Source organism: Clarias gariepinus, chromosome 7, assembly GCF_024256425.1.
Source record: "Clarias gariepinus isolate MV-2021 ecotype Netherlands chromosome 7, CGAR_prim_01v2, whole genome shotgun sequence".
In the NCBI taxonomy this organism is placed as follows: Eukaryota; Metazoa; Chordata; class Actinopteri; order Siluriformes; family Clariidae; genus Clarias; species Clarias gariepinus.
Window position 1 is genome coordinate 6,799,282 of NC_071106.1, and position 17,240 is coordinate 6,816,521.

Genomic DNA, 17,240 nt, shown 5'->3' on the forward strand with positions numbered 1-17,240 from the left:
AACTTAACTGCCAGTGTAAAATTAAAATGCAGATTCTGTATATTACAGATCTTCCACATTTTGCAAAAAAGTCGCCGCAACAGACCATCTGTTTGGACATTTAACCGTGCTTCAGAGTGGTGGGATGTGATTGTTCCCGGTTTTACAAACACTCAGTGGCTGGAGAACTTTAGAATGTCTGAAGAAACATTCATCCACTTATGCAACAAACTGCGTCCAGCGATGGAGCGACGGGACACAAACTTCCGTGTGTGTGTACCTTTAAAGAAAAGAATAGCCATCGCACTGTGGAAGCTTTCAACCGGTGCTGAGTACAGAAGTGTTGGACATCTTTTTGGTGTAAGCACAACAACTGTGTGTCGGTGTGTTCAGGAGTTCTGTGCAGCAGCAGAAACCCTGTTGGTCCCAGAGCTAATTCGTTATCCAGATCAGGAAAAGTTTAAAGAAATGGCTGCCTACATTAAGAACAGGTGGGGGCTCCCACACTGTATTGGTGCTATTGATGGATCACACATCCCCATCATAGCACCAGAGGAATATCACTCTGACTATTTCAACCGTAAAGGCTGGCACTCCATCATCCTTCAAGGTGTTGTGGATGGAAAGGGACTTTTCTGGAATGTTTTCACAGGACTGCCTGGAAGCCTGCATGATGCTCGGGTTTTGAGACTGTCAACACTGTGGGAGTTGGCAAACCGTGGAAACCACATACTAACTAACACCGGAAACATAGGTGGGGTGACTGCTGGCTACTACATTCTAGGAGACTCTGCCTATTCCCTGCAGAACTGGCTTTTAAAACCATTCATTGACACTGGACACCTGACAGCAGAACAGCAGGTCTACAACATGAAAATCTGCAGAGCACGCGTAGTTGTTGAAAATGCCTTCGGTCGATTAAAAGGAAGATGGCGATGCATTATGAAAAATGACTGTGCTGTCAACCTTGTGTAGTCCATGGTGCTGACATGTTGTGCTCTACATAACCTTTGTGAGAGTCATGGTGAGGCCTATGAGAATGCTTGGGATTTACCCCCAGCAGCAGAGACTGTGGTGGCAGTGCCACAGGCTGTAGAGGAGGAGGGCAGGGATGTCCGTGCAGGTCTGATGCGTTACTTGAGTAGCTAACTATTCACGTAGCATGTTCTGTAAAGTGTATTATCAAAAAATTTTTAAACACCATTTTAAACTTTACAATGTATTCCTATTTTTTTTTGGTTAGTATTGTGGCGGCATTAACCATTTGTCTTTATCAGGAGGTACTTTACCTGCTTAAACAATAATAAATCTTCAATATAGTCTTGGGCTACACGTATTTGATCAGATTGTTTTTATTGAAGCACAACACAATTTTACAGGTAAAAATATGACCAGAAAACACTAAAACATAACATTGAGGAATGCTTGATTGAAAGCAGCCGTCTGAGAGTGTTCCTCTGCCCTCAAGGCCGCTTCCTGCTCCCTCGCTTGTTTGGCCTCTTCCAGTGCCATCTGCAAGTGGCGCTCCCTCTGGGCACGGTTCAGCTCCTGCTGCTCAATGTCTGCCACCTGCATCTCTCTTAATGCATAAAGATGTTCCTGATGGTGCAGGCTCCGTTTCCTCTTGCCTGGACCAAAGCGTTGCAAATTGAAGTGAAAATGGGAGAAATTATTTTTCATTTGATTTTACTCAATTACATTTACAGTATCTATGGTATTGTATAGTATTATTATTTATGGTATTATACTATTTATGGTAAGCAACAGTAATTCACGAGAAACGCTATATAAGGATATATATCCCATATTGTGATATCCTATTTGTACATAGTATGATATATGAAGTATCAAATGTGTATTGTACCCGTTAACACACGCTGCAGTGTCGCTGCCAGTGCAGCTGGAGGCCGATGGTGTTGGCGGGCGTGGTGGAGACGCTGCTAGCACCGCTTAGGAAAAGGAGTCGCTGTCATTGCATGTAGAAAGTGCAAGTGAATCGATCGTGGACAATGAGTCTGAAACGCAAAGTTTGTCTAATCGGTTGGGAATGCACAAATTACTGCAACACAACAACAACAAAAAACCATGAACATCATGAACAATAGCACTACCACTGATACACGTTAGCTACTAGGAGTTCGTGCTTCATTAGGCCATGATTTTACAGTCAAATTGCGATATAAAATAAGAATCGACGGTCAATAAAACCAGTAAAGTTAGGATTTCAAGCGTTATAAAAACACAACGTACCATCCTAGATCGTGTTCTCCAACAACAATGGCGTGGCCGAGTCCAGGGCACCCTCCCTTCCATTGCTCGTTGGTCCGCCTCCGTAGATTGCGTCCATTTGGTTGAACCACTTCCACGACCGCCTGTTTGAACCACTCCGGCTGTTGTGGTCCTTTATACTTCTGTAGTCCTTTGCTGGCTATGCTAATAATAATACTAGCGGGTCTGTTGTGTCTCGTGTCGCAAGTTCAGTGACGCGGTAATGACGATTTTTTCCGGCCAATCAGTGACCAGCAGAGTTTACACGTCACGTTTTGGTAATGGTTCGGCGCGCTTGGAACCTCGGCTGAGGTGGTATTAAAAAAAGGACCAGGTACCAGGTACTGTGCCCAGTGGAAAACCCCCCAAAAGTGAGCTGTACTGAACCGTACCGTGCCGTACTATGCAGTGGAAAAGCGCCATAAGAGAATCTGAGCCTAGTGTGAGTAGGACTGAGAGAATTCATAGGCCTCCTGGCCATTTGAAGGATTTTGTTCTTTATTAAAAGGATAATGTCAGGATTAATTACTATTTGCTATGTTGCTGTTGTTTAAAAAAAAAAGTCAGTTGAAATGTGTTCTGTACTTTTAGTGTCATATTGTTCACTGATGGTACTGTTCCTGACTATGTTTGGGTACATAAACAGGGACGTTTATTTTGTGAGAGGGGGACGTATGTAACAGACCTAATTTGATTTTGTTATATTGGTCTAATGTTAGATGCACAGGTGCTTATGAAGTGCATATGTGTGTGTGAGGTTTTATTCCCTCGGGGCTTGCCGTAGAAGGGCAAGAAAAAGGCGCATGTGCACCTCCTGCTCTAGACTGTCGCGGGTGTTGGAGTTTGAGTTTTGTTTTATGTGAAGAAAGGAGAATAAACAGTTGACAAGGATTTTGTGTGCTCTCGTTTTTATTATTTTTATATTACTAAGTGTTTAAGCGAACCCGGCAGGAATGCTCGGTCACACTATCTTAGCTCTTTTAGTAAGCTAGCGCTTAGCATAATGATATTAACTTGCTTATAGATCCATATTTGGACATCATTTTCATCACATAGATGTGTCCAAATAAGCTATTCAATTAATATATATTAATGAACAGGCTAGTTTCCCTATGCTAAGCGCTGGCGATTAGCATAGTGATATTAGCTTGCTTATAAATCCATATGTGGATGTATATTACAGAGATGTCATGGAGCTGATGGTTTGCATCAGTGTTTAATGGTCTAAAGGGGGTGATATTCCTTTTAATCCATGCCATCAGTGGCGGTTTTAGGCATGGGCGAACTGGGCAGCCTCCCAGGGCGGTATTTTTTTTTATGACACGTGGGGGGCGGCACATGAACTTGGAGGAAAAAATAAAAATCTGTTCTGTTAAGCGGTTTTCTATTATGTATGATACCTGTGCCGCCCTGCTGCTAAAGGAGAGGGGAAAGGAGAGGGGATGTTAGAGTACAGTTCACCTCTCCCAAATGAAGCGGACAAGGAGGGGGGATAAATTATGTCAGTGACACCTGACTTTCTAACAAATAACGCACATTTCATTCAAAATATTATAAGCACAGACCAATAATTTGCACTTTTTTAATTTATTTAATTTATTTAATTTAATATTAAAATAATGGCTAATAAGAATAGGTAATAAAAAGCGATTATGAGGTGGAGGTGAATTGGTTTAGTCTTGACTTCTGGTCAGGAGTGACAGCGTTGGGAGAAATCTCTTGATTGTCGAATCGTCGATTACAAAGTAAACACAGCGATGGAGAGAAAAAGGCCAAAGCTGTCAGGTGCCCAATTTAGAAAAAAAAAAAGAAAAGAAAATGAGGAGAAACGGGCAAAACATAAAGGTATGCAACAATGTTCTCTCTGTATGATTAATGTATTCATGTCATTATGGTAATTAGTGGTATAACGTTAACTCTAAGGTTTGTTAGCCTTCTTGCTTATGATGCTTGCTATGCTTACCTATGCAATAAAATAATAATAACACGATAAAAGCCTAATATACAAACCATCACAGAAATTCTAATGGTTTCTATTAAATACCATTATGAACCATTAACTTTTTCCAGTGAAACTATTACAAAATTCCATATTCCACCCACCAATAGAATCCATCATATACCAGCAGACATTCTTATTATAACCATTAAAACCAATACAATTTCTATTATTTTAGGGCAGGGTTCTATTGTTTTTTCAGCGGTGTATACAACATGAGATCTAATTAAATTTAACCACAAAATTATGCTTTGCAACAAAACTGTTGCAAGTACAGTAATTTATTTCCATTGTTTATGTTAATGTTGGCTATAGCCAATATATTTACAATATATTTACAGTATACTCTACATAGCCAGTGTAATTTAAATATGTGTAGATAGTTTAAAAGACATTTTCTATTTGTTATAACTCTATTATGTGACAAAGCATATAATTTGAGGCAGTAAATTAACCAAGGAGCTAATTGTTTCTCCCTTAGATTAGATTAGATTAGATTAATAAGCATGTTAGGGCATGTTTATTTCAATTTGCAATTTTTAAGAGTAATATTGTAGACAACAGTCTTTTGATGTCAATTTCAACTGCGTCCTGTTTCAGGGACTTCTAAAAGATTTTTATATTTGTATATTATTCTTAATAATTTAAAATATTTTTTTCTTAAATAATATTTGTTTGTACATAGTATATTCATTTAAGTTATGAGTTGTTTATTTATTTTTTGCCAAAATTGGTCTGTTACGGAACGACATGTAGTATTACTACAATAAACATGTGGTGTGTACAAAATGTGAAGTTTTGTCAGGTTTTGTTTTATTTTTTTTATTTTTTTCGGGGGTAGGTGGCTTGGGGAGCCAGGAGGGAGTCTCGCCCAGGGACCAATTTAGTGTAGAACCGCCACTGTATGCCATTTACTCCAATAGCATTAACACTGCTACAAAGTTATCAATAGTGCCTTAAACAGTAATATCTAATTAATTTTATATAATTAGTAAGTGTGTCCAGTTGAAAATTTAGTGAAAATTCAGTCCCATAGTCTAAAATTTAGTGAAAATTCAGTCCCATAGTCCCATAGTCCTTTGTGCATTAGCTTTAGCTTTTAGCTTGCAAAATTCGGGAGGAAGAGAGTTTTCACATGGGAAAAAGTAGTTGCGCACAAACGGGAAAAATCGTCTCGGGTTACTTTGCTGTAACCCTGTTCCCTGAAAAGGCGGGAACGAGATGCTGCGTGAAAACGCTATGGGAACATCTTGTCATGTTGCCGGTTGTGAAGCATGTGTGTACCAAACACGCCAAATTTTTGGCTTTTATAACCTCGGTCAGGTGACGTCATCTGATAGGACGCACCTGCAGGTTATAAATAGGAGTGAACCGGAAACATTCCTCAGATTGATTTGTCTGAACGGACGTCCGGTCACATAGGCAGTGCGGCATTGGGACGCAGCATCTCGTTCCCGCCTTTTCAGGGAACAGGGTTACAGCAAAGTAACCCGAGACGTTCCCTTTCAAAGGCTACACTCGATGCTGCGTGAAAACGCTATGGGAACGAGAGTGCCAACGCCGCCGCACTGCGAGTGTCTGGACTCCAAGGTTGTGTAGCGTGTGCGCACAAGGCCGAGAAGGTCTCAGAACTATGTCTGGGTAGCTGACTCGAGGACCCGTGAGCCCGGAGTAGCATGAACATCCAAACTATAAATGTAATTAATGTGTGCGGAGAGGACAACCCTCCGTGTCACACACTTGCTGCAGGGGAATACCTCTTGCTAGTGCAATAGATGAGGTGATCCCCCTGGTTGAATGAGCCCTGATTCCTAGAGGCGAAGTGAGCCCACGCGCCTCATAGGAGAGGGCAATAAGCCCAGTGTAGTGGGGGCCACCCCCCGTTGCGGCCCCAGCCATGTAAAAGCTGCTTTGACTTACGCCACTAGCTGATGCGGTGGACGTAAATCTAAAGAGCACGTACTGGACAAAGTAAGTGAAGTCTTGCTGCAAGGGAATACCTCTTGCTAGTGCAATTGATGAGGCGATTCCCCTGGTTGAATGAACCCTGATTCCTAGAGGCGAAGTGAGCCCACGCGCCTCATAGGAGAGGGCAATAGCATCTCTCACGCCGCTTGCGGCTTCAAAACATGTAAAAGCTGCTCTGACTTACGCCACTGGCTAATGCGGTGGACATAAATCTGAAGAGCACGTACTGCAAATGTGTGCGGAGAGGACCAACCCTCCGCATTACAGACTTGCTGCAAAGGAATGCCTCTTGCTAGTGCAATTAATGAGGCGATTCCCCTGGTTGAATGAACCCTGATTCCTAGAGGCGAAGTGAACCCACGCGCCTCATAGGAGAGGGCAATAGCATCTCTCACGTAGCTTGCGGCTTTTCTTTTTCTTCTCAAAACATGTAAAAACTGCTCTGACTTACGCCACTGGCTAATGCGGTGGACGTAAATCTGAAGAGCACGTACTGGACACAGTAAGTGAAGTCTCTCCTGCTCCGAAGCTGTAAAGGCGGAGGACAGAAGGCTTCAAAACAATAGGATGCATATTGGCAAATGTGTGCGGAGAGGACCAACCCTCCGCATTAGAGACTTGCTGCAAAGGAATACCTCTTGCTAGTGCAATTAATAAGGCGATTCCCCTGGTTGAATGAACCCTGATTTCTAGAGGCAAAGTGAACCCACGCACCTCATAGGAGAGGGCAATAGCATCTCTCACGTAGCTTGCGGCTTCAAAACATGTAAAAACTGCTCTGACTTACGCCACTGGCTAATGCGGTGGACGTAAATCTGAAGAGCACGTACTGGACACAGTAAGTGAAGTCTCTCCTGCTCCGAAGCTGTAAAGGCGGAGGACAGAAGGCTTCAAAACAATAGGATGCATATTGGCAAATGTGTGCGGAGAGGACCAACTCTCCGCATCACAGACTTGCTGCAAAGAAATACCTCTTGCTAGTGCAATTGATGAGGCGATTCCCGTGGTTGAATGAACCCTGATTCCTAGAGGCGAAGTGAACCCACGCGCCTCATAGGAGAGGGCAATAGCATCTCTCACGCAGCTTGCGGCTTCAAACATGTAAAAGCTGCTCTGACTTACGCCACTGGCTAATGCGGTGGATGTAAATCTGAAGAGCATGTACTGGACACAGTAAGTGATGTCTCTCCTGCTCCGAAGCTGTAAAGGCGGAGGACAGAAGGCTTAAAAACAATAGGATGCATGTTGGCAAATGTGTGTGGAGAGGACCAACCCTCCGTGTCACATACTTGCTGCAAGGGAATACCTCTTGCTAATGCAATTGATGAGGCGATTCCCCTGGTTGAATGAGCCCTGATTCCTAGAGGCGAAGTGAGCCCACGCGCCTCATAGGAGAGGGCAATAGTTGTCCGATCCTCTTAGAGAGGTAACACCACTTAGAATAGTCTTAATTACGCTGGCTGGAAGACCAGCTTGACTTAGAGTCAGAGAGTAGTAAAGGGGACATTTGCTGATCTTGCGAGGCAAAGAGGTCCACCTACGCTACATGAGATTTTCCAAGAATGTAAATCGCCCTGAGGGACAGGAATCTGGTGCGCTAGCTATTTAGCGGCGCGAGCACAGTCCGCCCTGGCGATTAATATACGAGACTGCCATAGTGTTGTCCACCCGCACTAGGACATGGTAGTCTCAACTGCTGGAGGAAGTGCTTTAGGGCCTGAAATAGAGCCATGATTTTGAGGCAATTGAGTGCCGCGCAAAAAGATGGCCTCTCCAGCTCCCTTGGGCTGGATGGTCATTTAAGACCGCACCCCAGCCCATGAGGGAAGCGTCTGTCGTTAGCATCTGCGACGACAAGACGAACTTAGAGTGGGACCCAGAGTCAGAAACCGGGGTCTGAACCACATAGGAAGGGTACGAAGCACCTGGCGCGTAGCCCTTATTGGGGATTGGCCCTAGAGTAAAATCCCCTGGTTCTTAGCCACAACTGAAATGCTCTCATGTGCAGAAGGTCCAAAGGTGTCACCGTGGATACAGCTGCCATGAGAGCTAAGATCTCTGAAAGTGATGGTCACTTTCTGGTCTAGCTTGATTTCCTTGATGGTGTTGAGAATGGATTCGACACGAGCGGGAGACAGCTGTGCCCGCTTACGCTCAAATTCCATGTGACACCCAAAAATGTTGTCCTCTGAACAGGAAAGAGCATGCTTTCATGGCATTGGATCTCAATCCTAGGAAACAAAGATTAGCTAGAACGACATGCTGATGTCGAAGCGCTAGCTACTGAGACTGGGCCGGCCAGTCATGTAATTCAATACGGATGCTCTGGAGTCGTAAGAGCCAGAAATACATCCATGTATTTTGTGTATGTGCGGGTGAAAAAGCTAGACCAAATGGAAGGACCCGATACTGGTAAGCTTCGCCCCCGAAAGCGAACCTCAGGAACCTCCTGTGTTGTGGCAATATTTCCATTGATTTATTTTTAGATAGCGGTAAAGCCCGCAAAATCTAAAAAATTGGACGCAGCCCCCCGTTCCTCTTGCACTTTCCGGTTTCATGGAAGTGGAGACCACGCCATTGAAACGCGGAGGGTGATGTGAGAACTGAATCCTGTAGTTTCTCTGTACAGTGCTTAGTGCCCAAGGAGATATACTTGGCAGTAGCTTCCACGCTGCCAGTTTCTCAGAAAGGGGCAAAGCTCAGTGGCTTGGTTAAACGGGGGGGGGGGGATGTTAGATGTTCGGCATCCTGAAACACGGCAGGAAAAACCCGAAGAACTAACATTTTATTGGAGACTGGAGTTGCCCGAAACACCAGTGGTGGCGGAGCAAGAACACCAACCTCCTGGGGGTGCCAGGGAGAACACTTTATTCTTTAAGAGGAATTCTGCGTGCCTATCCCCATTGGGGGGCCACCCCCCACGGTCCTGGGCACATGAACCTCAGGGCTTTTTTGTGAAGACAATATAGTCTGACCTCTTTTGAGGCGGATCCCGGTCGAGACTGGGTGGCCGACAGTCCCGACTCTTGAGCAAGGCGGGGAAGGAATTTCCCGAAGGCTTGTTATACAAACTTCGCCTCATGAACCTAGTGGCGACCGAGTTAACGACATCGCCAAGTAGGCCGGGAGGCGAGATGGGGCATCGAGGAGGAATACACGATCCTTCTCCTTAATGCCCCTGAGATTCAACCACAAGTGCCTCTCCGCGGAGACCATAGCAGCCATAAAACGGCCGATAGCACGAGCCGTCTGCTTTGTTGCACGAAGAGACAAGTCTGTGGCCCGGCGTAAATCCAATACGCCTTACCTTGCAGAGCCCCGCCAGTACTCAAGTCTCTCAGCAGGTCAGCCTGGTAGGCGTGCAAAACCGCCATGGTGTGCAAAGCGCCAACCTGACCTGCTGCCTGAAAAGCTTTTCCCTCCAGGGAAGATAAAAAGTCTACACAACTTGAAAGGAAATAATAGCTTTTCAGGAAGGATGATGTCCCAGAAGAGAGATAGCCTGGAAGCGTCTCTTCTATCTGGGTGTCATCATATAACTCCGCGTTTCTACCTCAATTATATTTAAATAAATAAATAAGTTGATGGCAGGAAAACACGGGATGAATACAGCTTACTCCATGAAAGGGTTAACTTATATGGAGATTGCTAAGAAAAGGGGAGAGAGCGTCGTTGAGGCTCCACCCCCGGCCACCCGACAGAACCTGCCGTCTATGTTTTTTTTTTTTTTTTAATTATTATTTTTAAGTGCTTAGAGCCTATTACCATCTCCGCGGAAGCAAGAGAGGATGTTTATCCTTGCCCATTCACAAGAAGCGCGGCGCGCGCTTGCGAGCGGACAGAGGGATTTCTCGATCCGATGAGAACGCGAAAGAAAGGAGTTTTAAATCCGTCTCTCACTGCTCTGCCGGATGCACGTGTTTAAGCCCCAGGAATGCGCGGCGGCTCGAAGATTCTCAAGGAATGCGAGGCGCGCGCGTAGCACTTAATCGAAGCAGTAAAGTGTAGAGATCGCCCTCCGATATGGATTATACACACGGAGGGACATCTCGTTTAAACTCTGCCATTATCGGTGAGTTAAACACTTATTTTTGCTGGTTAGACACACACGCTTACAACTAGACAAGGTGAAGACAAGAATCTGAGGAATGTTTCCGGTTCACTCCTATTTATAACCTGCAGGTGCGTCCTATCAGATGACGTCACCTGACCGAGGTTATAAAAGCCAAAAATTTGGCGTGTTTGGTACACACATGCTTCACAACCGGCAACATGACAAGATGTTCCCATAGCGTTTTCACGCAGCATCGAGTGTAGCCTTTGAAAGGGATCATACACTTACACAGGAAAAAGTACACATTTACAAGGAAAAATGTATATATTTTCAAGGGAAAAAGCACACATTTGCAAGGGGGAAAAAAGCACATTTTTAAGGGAAAAAGCACACATACACATATACGGGAAAGATGATTTGCCCTTCTGGGCCACTGTAGCCCCATGTTAAGTGATGGGTGACTGCAAATCAATATAGAATTATTCTGACAGATCACCTGGATCCTTTTGAAAACATTTTAATTCTCATTGAAGTTATTGCATTCAGGATAACACTGTGTGTGAGTGTGCATGTTGATTTCTTGGTTCAAGTGTGTTAAAGTTAGTGTTTGCAATAAATTACAAGACCATTTTGGTGATACTCAGTTGTATATTCCAGGCATAAAATAAACAATAAATGTGCAGCCCATATAGATATTGGTCATTAACTCAAAAATGTTGAGTTAAAAAAAACAAAAAAACAATTTGGTGAACAGGTTCCAGCAATCAACACCGAGTTAGAATTATATATACAGGGTCAAAAATATACTATAAATACAGCAAAATAACATTTAGTTAAATGTCCCATGTTAATATTAAATAAGTTTCTTTCTTTCGTGACAAAGACCCAACTTTTAATTATCTTTAACAATTTTTTCGTAAAGTAAGCATGCTTTATCTATTTCACAGCCAGCTTTTATCTGTGTTTAGGGTAATTTTTTCTGTTGAAACATTCAATTTTGTCTCAACCATGTAGCTGATGGTTGAGGTTATTCTGAAGAATCCCATAGTAGTCCTCCTTCTTTATTATTACATCCACTATGTGCAAGCTACTACAACAATGCTTAATAGATGGTACAGTGTTCTTAGTGTAAAATGCCTTAGATTTAATTCTCCAATCATACCAGTGGTCAAAACCTTCTTCCAAAGATTTTTTACTTTGTACATACTACATCAGCTGCAAGCATCAATCGAGATTACAGATGTCAACTTGGGAGCAGGGTTTTTTTCTTGGAGAGGAGCCTGCCAGAACACTTTTTTACATGGTGACACAGAAAAGCTACCAGCTATAGTCAATCATGAGCACTAACAGAATGTTGAGAGACCTTGTGCTTAGATAAATTAAAAGACATTTCAGCATTTTCAGCACCACTGAATTAATAACCTAAGTAGGTGTCTAAACTAATATTTTTATTTTACCCCTTATATCTTTACCCTGTGATGGCTGAATGTATTGAACTTAGTTTCATTAAAGTTGTCAGGCAACTTCCGGGACAGAAAACCCAAAATAAACCAAAATAAAGCTAAACATCCTATATAACCCAGCACAACCCAGAAACCTATAGCTAATCCCGAGTGGCAATCTACTGTAGATTAATCTTGTCCTTGAAGCGCTTTAAATTATTGGAGGGGAAGAGGGGGTATTGGCAACCAAATACAAACGAGGACTGGTATAAAATCGAAAGCAAGAACACTGAGTGTTTGTTTTGGAGGTCCAAAGAACTTCATGGCATTGCTCCCTGTAAGTGTAGCTCTGAAGGTCATTAACACCACTACTGTTTTTTTCCCCAGGACACAGGAGACCCAAAAAAACAAAGGTGATCACAAAGACTGTGTGCCGTAGCATACAGGACAATTCTAGTAAAATAAATGTTGTACAATATTAAATAAATAATAATAATAATTAGTTAGTCTGGGTTAATTTTGTTTGTTTGTTTGAACTCATTCATTTTAGCTTGGATTTTAAAGACATATTTATGTCACTAATGAAAGTGAACCTATAGTATTGCTTTAGCTCTCTGATATTTTACCCATAAGTTGCTTCTTATTATTTTTTTCTGGTTTTAAAATTATAATGTAACACTTTGGGAAAAAGATGCAAAATAGCAAGCCAAAGCTTGATGCTAAAATGGCAAATATCTCTACAGCTACCGTAAATTTTCCAGGAGAGCTGATATAAGCTGGAATAAAAGTGAGCCAAACTGCACAGAATATAAGCATACTGAATGTAATGAACTTGGCTTCATTAAAGTTGTCAGGCAACTTCCGGGCCAAAAAAGCCAAAATAAAACATAGTAATGCTAAAAATCCTATATAACCAAGCACAGCCCAGAACCCTATAGCTGATCCCAAGTGACATTCTAGAATAATCTTTTCCTTGGAGCGCTTAAAATTTTTTAAGGGGAAAGGAGGGGATATTGTCAACCAAAGAATACAAATAAGGACTTGCATAAGAGTGAATGCAAGTACACTGAGTCTCTGTTGTGGAGGGCCAAACCATTTCATGACATTGCTCCCTGGAAGTGTAGCTTTGAAGGCCATTAACACCACTACTGTTTTCCCCAGGACACAAGAGACACAAAGGACAAAGGTGATCCCAAAGACTGTGTGACGTAGCATACAGGACAATTCAGAGGGCTGACCAATGAATGTAAGTGAACAGAGGAAACACAGAACCAATGAAAAAAGCAGCAGAAAGCTCAGCTCAGAGTTGTTGGCTTTGACTATTGGAGTATTTCTATATTTATATAATATTATGGTCATTATCACTGTTATCAATGCACCAATAAGAGAAGCAGCTGTCAGGATAATTCCCATAGTTTCCTCATAAGAAAGATATTCAATTTCTTTCTTTACACATTCATTTCTCTTAGGATTTGACCAGTAATCTTGCTGGCATTGTTCACATGTAATAGAATCTGTGAGGTAAGAAGGGAAATAAATAGCAGCAGAAAGCAGTAGATCTGGATATATCTAAACCTAAACATTTTTAAAAGGTCTAGTGACAGCTGTAGTAAAACTCTACTTCATAAATTTTTTCCAGGGTATTTGTACCTGTCATGTTACTGATCTCTCCTTCAGCACATGGTATGCAGTCAAAACAGCAGATAGGCTTTCCTTTTTGTACAGCTTTCCTTGTGCCAGGAGAACAGCTCTCACTGCATACAGATTTTGGTACCTATGATAATAAACTACACTTAATAGCCTTAAACATATTATGGCAAATTAAACTGCAAACATTTAAATACATACTGCAAGTACTCATTTCATTAGAGGATTGTGTTCATGTGTTGTGTCTTTCATTTGTTTCTCACCTTAGTATAATTTTGTGCCCATACAATATATGCCATATTTATCATTAGATGCTCACTAACAGTTAAAGAGGAGTCATAAAGTCCAACAGTCACAAACTCAAGTTGATTTTTTGCATTAACTTGCCAGTTTATTATTTCATATTTTGCAGGAGGGTCACCATTTTCATCGAAATATACTTCTTCACCTTCTTTGCTTTTGAAATGCACATTTTTAAGGTGCTGTAAAAACTGTTAAGACACAGCAAGTATATATTGTAATTAATGTTATTTAAATCCTGCTCTTTATGTATGTTCGTACTAACAGTACTGCTGTGTATATATATATATATATATATATATATATATATATATATATATATGCGCCTTACCGTTGTGTGTGTTGTGTGTGTGTGTGTGTGTGTGTGTGTGTGTGTGTCAAACATTACAGCCTAAACTGCTCTGTGCAAAAACATGAATATTTAACAGTGCTTACTCACCGTGAAAGGATCAGGCTGATTTTTTGTAGGACAGGTTTTCTTACACCCAAGAAACTTGTGGAGGGTATGGGCAATAGCATATACTCCTTTATAAACATTACTGAAAATTGGCATCAAGGAGATGTCACTGAAGATGTTTTCCACCTCAGACAAATTTTCTTCTCCTGTGCACACTGAAATGTTCTCTGAATTATTCTGTACTGTATATTTACACTTAAAGAGTGTTTCCCAGAATTCTTTAAATATTCCACTGCCTGAAGATTTTAGTGATGTTAGGTCAAGAAAAAAGTTTTTTAGGCCTGTGACCTTCGTTTTAGGAATGGCTAGCCCAATGGCTCCTTTTAGTATGTTGTTCTTATCTAGTGCAGCCAATTCTGAATCAGAAATCCAACCCTCAGTTCCTACCCACTGGAATCCAGTGATGTTGTGCTCGAAGAACACATGGAGCAAGATCTCCAGCTCCCAAGTGCCAAGAAATCCCACAATCACTCGAGACGTGGCACTTTTGATCTGCTCAACAATTCTCAATACTCTTTCTTGTGAGTACGTTTTGGAAAATGGAAGGGAATATTCTAAACAGATGCCCAATTTCTTTGCAACTTCAGTAAATGCAGCCATCCCACTGTTTCCATAGTCATCATCTCTTCTAATTGCTCCAACCCAGGTCCAGCCAAAGTGTTTGACCATCTCTGCTAGTGCTCTGCTCTGGAAATAATCACTGGGAATAGTGCGCAGAAAGGAGGGGTATTTCCTTTTGTCACTGAGACACTCACAGGTTGAAAAGTAACTGATCTGAAATAGTGTATGGAATAATATGAGTAAAATACATTTTTGTTTTTTAATCATTTTGTTTAGTTAAATTGTTTTCTAATAAAATTAATTATTAATAAATAATGTCTTACCAAAGGAACGCTAAAAGGTCCTATGCTCTTTGCTATAGCCATTGTCACAGTTGAGTATGCTTCACCTATTATAGCTTGCACCTGTACTGGCTTTGTACAGGATTCATCCAAGATTATGTTCTCATATCCATTCACAAGTGCCATAGCCATTTTAACCCCAACTAATGCAGAACTACATGTGTCATAAACCTTGTAGCCTAGTCTGACTCCTGGCAGTAGCAGTGAACTGTTGTTGATCTCCTCTATTGCAAAAATCAGGGTCAGTGATGATTGTAAAGCTGTAAAATCAAGACTGGTCAAAAGAAAAATCATTTGTTTAACATTAATTCACCTTTTTTAAGGTCATGCAACATTTAAATTCAATTCAATTCAGTTTTATTTCTATGGCATTTTTAACAATTAACATTGTCGCAAAGCAGCTTTACACAATCAAAATAATTATTTAAGTTTGTATGAAATGTAAATGTGTATAAATCAAAATTATAAGATTTTCCCTGCAGAAACTCTAAAGTAATACATATTTGACCAATTTTTTGAGTATTACTTCTATCAAGCTGCTTACCTCAGACACTTCACTGGAGGTGGCACAACCGAATAAGATAAATCTATGATCTCCCAGTGACTGTGTAAGGGGAAAATACCCCCAACTATGATATCGCCATCATTCCACAGCTGTGGATATAATGGTTGTCCTTGTAGTTTACAAGCAGTTGCATTCACTCTTAAAAAATTAAGGACAACTATTACAACATGCAGTATAGGAAAGACTGGCTCCATCTATGTATCCAGCAGTAAAATCCTTAAAAGCATGCTCAATACAGTTTTTTTTTAGTTACATGGATAGTAAGTACAGAGGATGTGCTGCTTTTATACAAATTTGTGAGGCAAAAAAAAGCCAAATGGGGGTGTGACTTTCAAAGCATCACTAATCCTAAAGGACACCTCAAGGTTTTGTTTACCCTATGACTTTAACCCCATCTAAAAAAATAAAATAAAATAAAAAATAAATAAACAACAGCAACAACAAAATAGTAATAATAAAGCCCTTAGTATTCTACCCATTCTTCCCTTTATTAAGCATTTTTCCATCTGTTACAGACATCTACACCACAGGTTGCATCCACAAATCCACCAGAATTGGGGCTGGTTATACACACCCCTCACACACACACTCTTCACCATCCTGCCATCTGGAGAAAGAAAAGCTAAAGCATTTGGACTAATAAACACAATCCTACACACACACACACACACTTAGAAGGACACCATCTGATTATTATTTTTTTGGCGTACATTTTTTTGGGGCTCTGTCCCAAATGAGAACAGTGGCAAATTGGAAATGTGTTTTGTGGTCCAATGTGTCAACATTTCAAAAAATTTTAGAAACCACTGCTAAGAACTCTCTGGGTCAAAGAGGAAAAATACCATCCAAGCTGTTATCAGCATCAAGTCAAAGGCAGTCAAAAAGCCAGCATCAGTCAAGGTATGGGATGTGTTAGTGCCCGTGGCGTTGGTAAATTGAGTATTTGTGACGCGCCATTAATGCAGAAAAACACTGAGAATGTGTGGTATATCAATGACAATCAATAACAATTTTGCAGCTGATGCCACGCATAATGGAAGAATGTGGGAAACTTCTGCTAGGTAAATTTGACCAACTAGTGTCGTCGGTGATCAAATACTTAAAAAGTGTTAACAACAGAAATGGTGATGTTACACACTGGTAAACAATCTTTTGTCCCAACTTTTTTAAAGGATGTTGTGGCCTCCATATGTGAAATAAGTCCATATTTTTAACAAAGAATTTAATTCACATAAAAAAAATAATCTAATTGAGTTTTGTTGTAGAGTTTTCAATATACTACAAAATAAAGTATGGTGCCTCCTATTGCCAATTTCCATACTGTCCATACTATTATTATTATTATTATTATTATTATTATTATTATTATTATTGTTATGAGGCAGCAAAATGACAAAAACTACAAAGGAGGCTGCACAACATCCTCTGGGAAAACACAGGCTATAATTTATGTATATTTCATGGTAGTGTAACTTACATTTTCATATCACACCTCCTTTTTTTCACCAGAGTAATATTACCATAGGGAATTTACTATTTAATCTGTATAAATACTACTAAAGCATTTTAATTAGGAAGACACCAAGCCTGTCTGGTTCTGTAGCTGGATAGATAAATGGAGCCCAATTTTACCCTTTTACAAATGATAATGGCCATCAT

At 41.0% G+C, this 17,240-nt stretch overlaps 1 protein-coding gene across 1 annotated transcript; it reads right to left on the reverse strand.

The window, feature by feature from the left end:
- Window positions 1-12,316: 12,316 nt before the first annotated feature.
- LOC128528188 (extracellular calcium-sensing receptor-like) lies at window positions 12,317-17,237 on the reverse strand. The gene is made up of 7 exons (XM_053500943.1): window positions 17,214-17,237; window positions 15,561-15,670; window positions 14,999-15,290; window positions 14,097-14,888; window positions 13,741-13,848; window positions 13,361-13,484; window positions 12,317-13,224 (listed from the first exon to the last, which is right to left on the reverse strand). The coding sequence occupies exons 1-7, from the start codon at window positions 17,235-17,237 to the stop codon at window positions 12,317-12,319; spliced, it is 2,358 nt and encodes a 785-aa protein (XP_053356918.1).
- Between the last annotated feature and the right edge of the window lie 3 nt (window positions 17,238-17,240).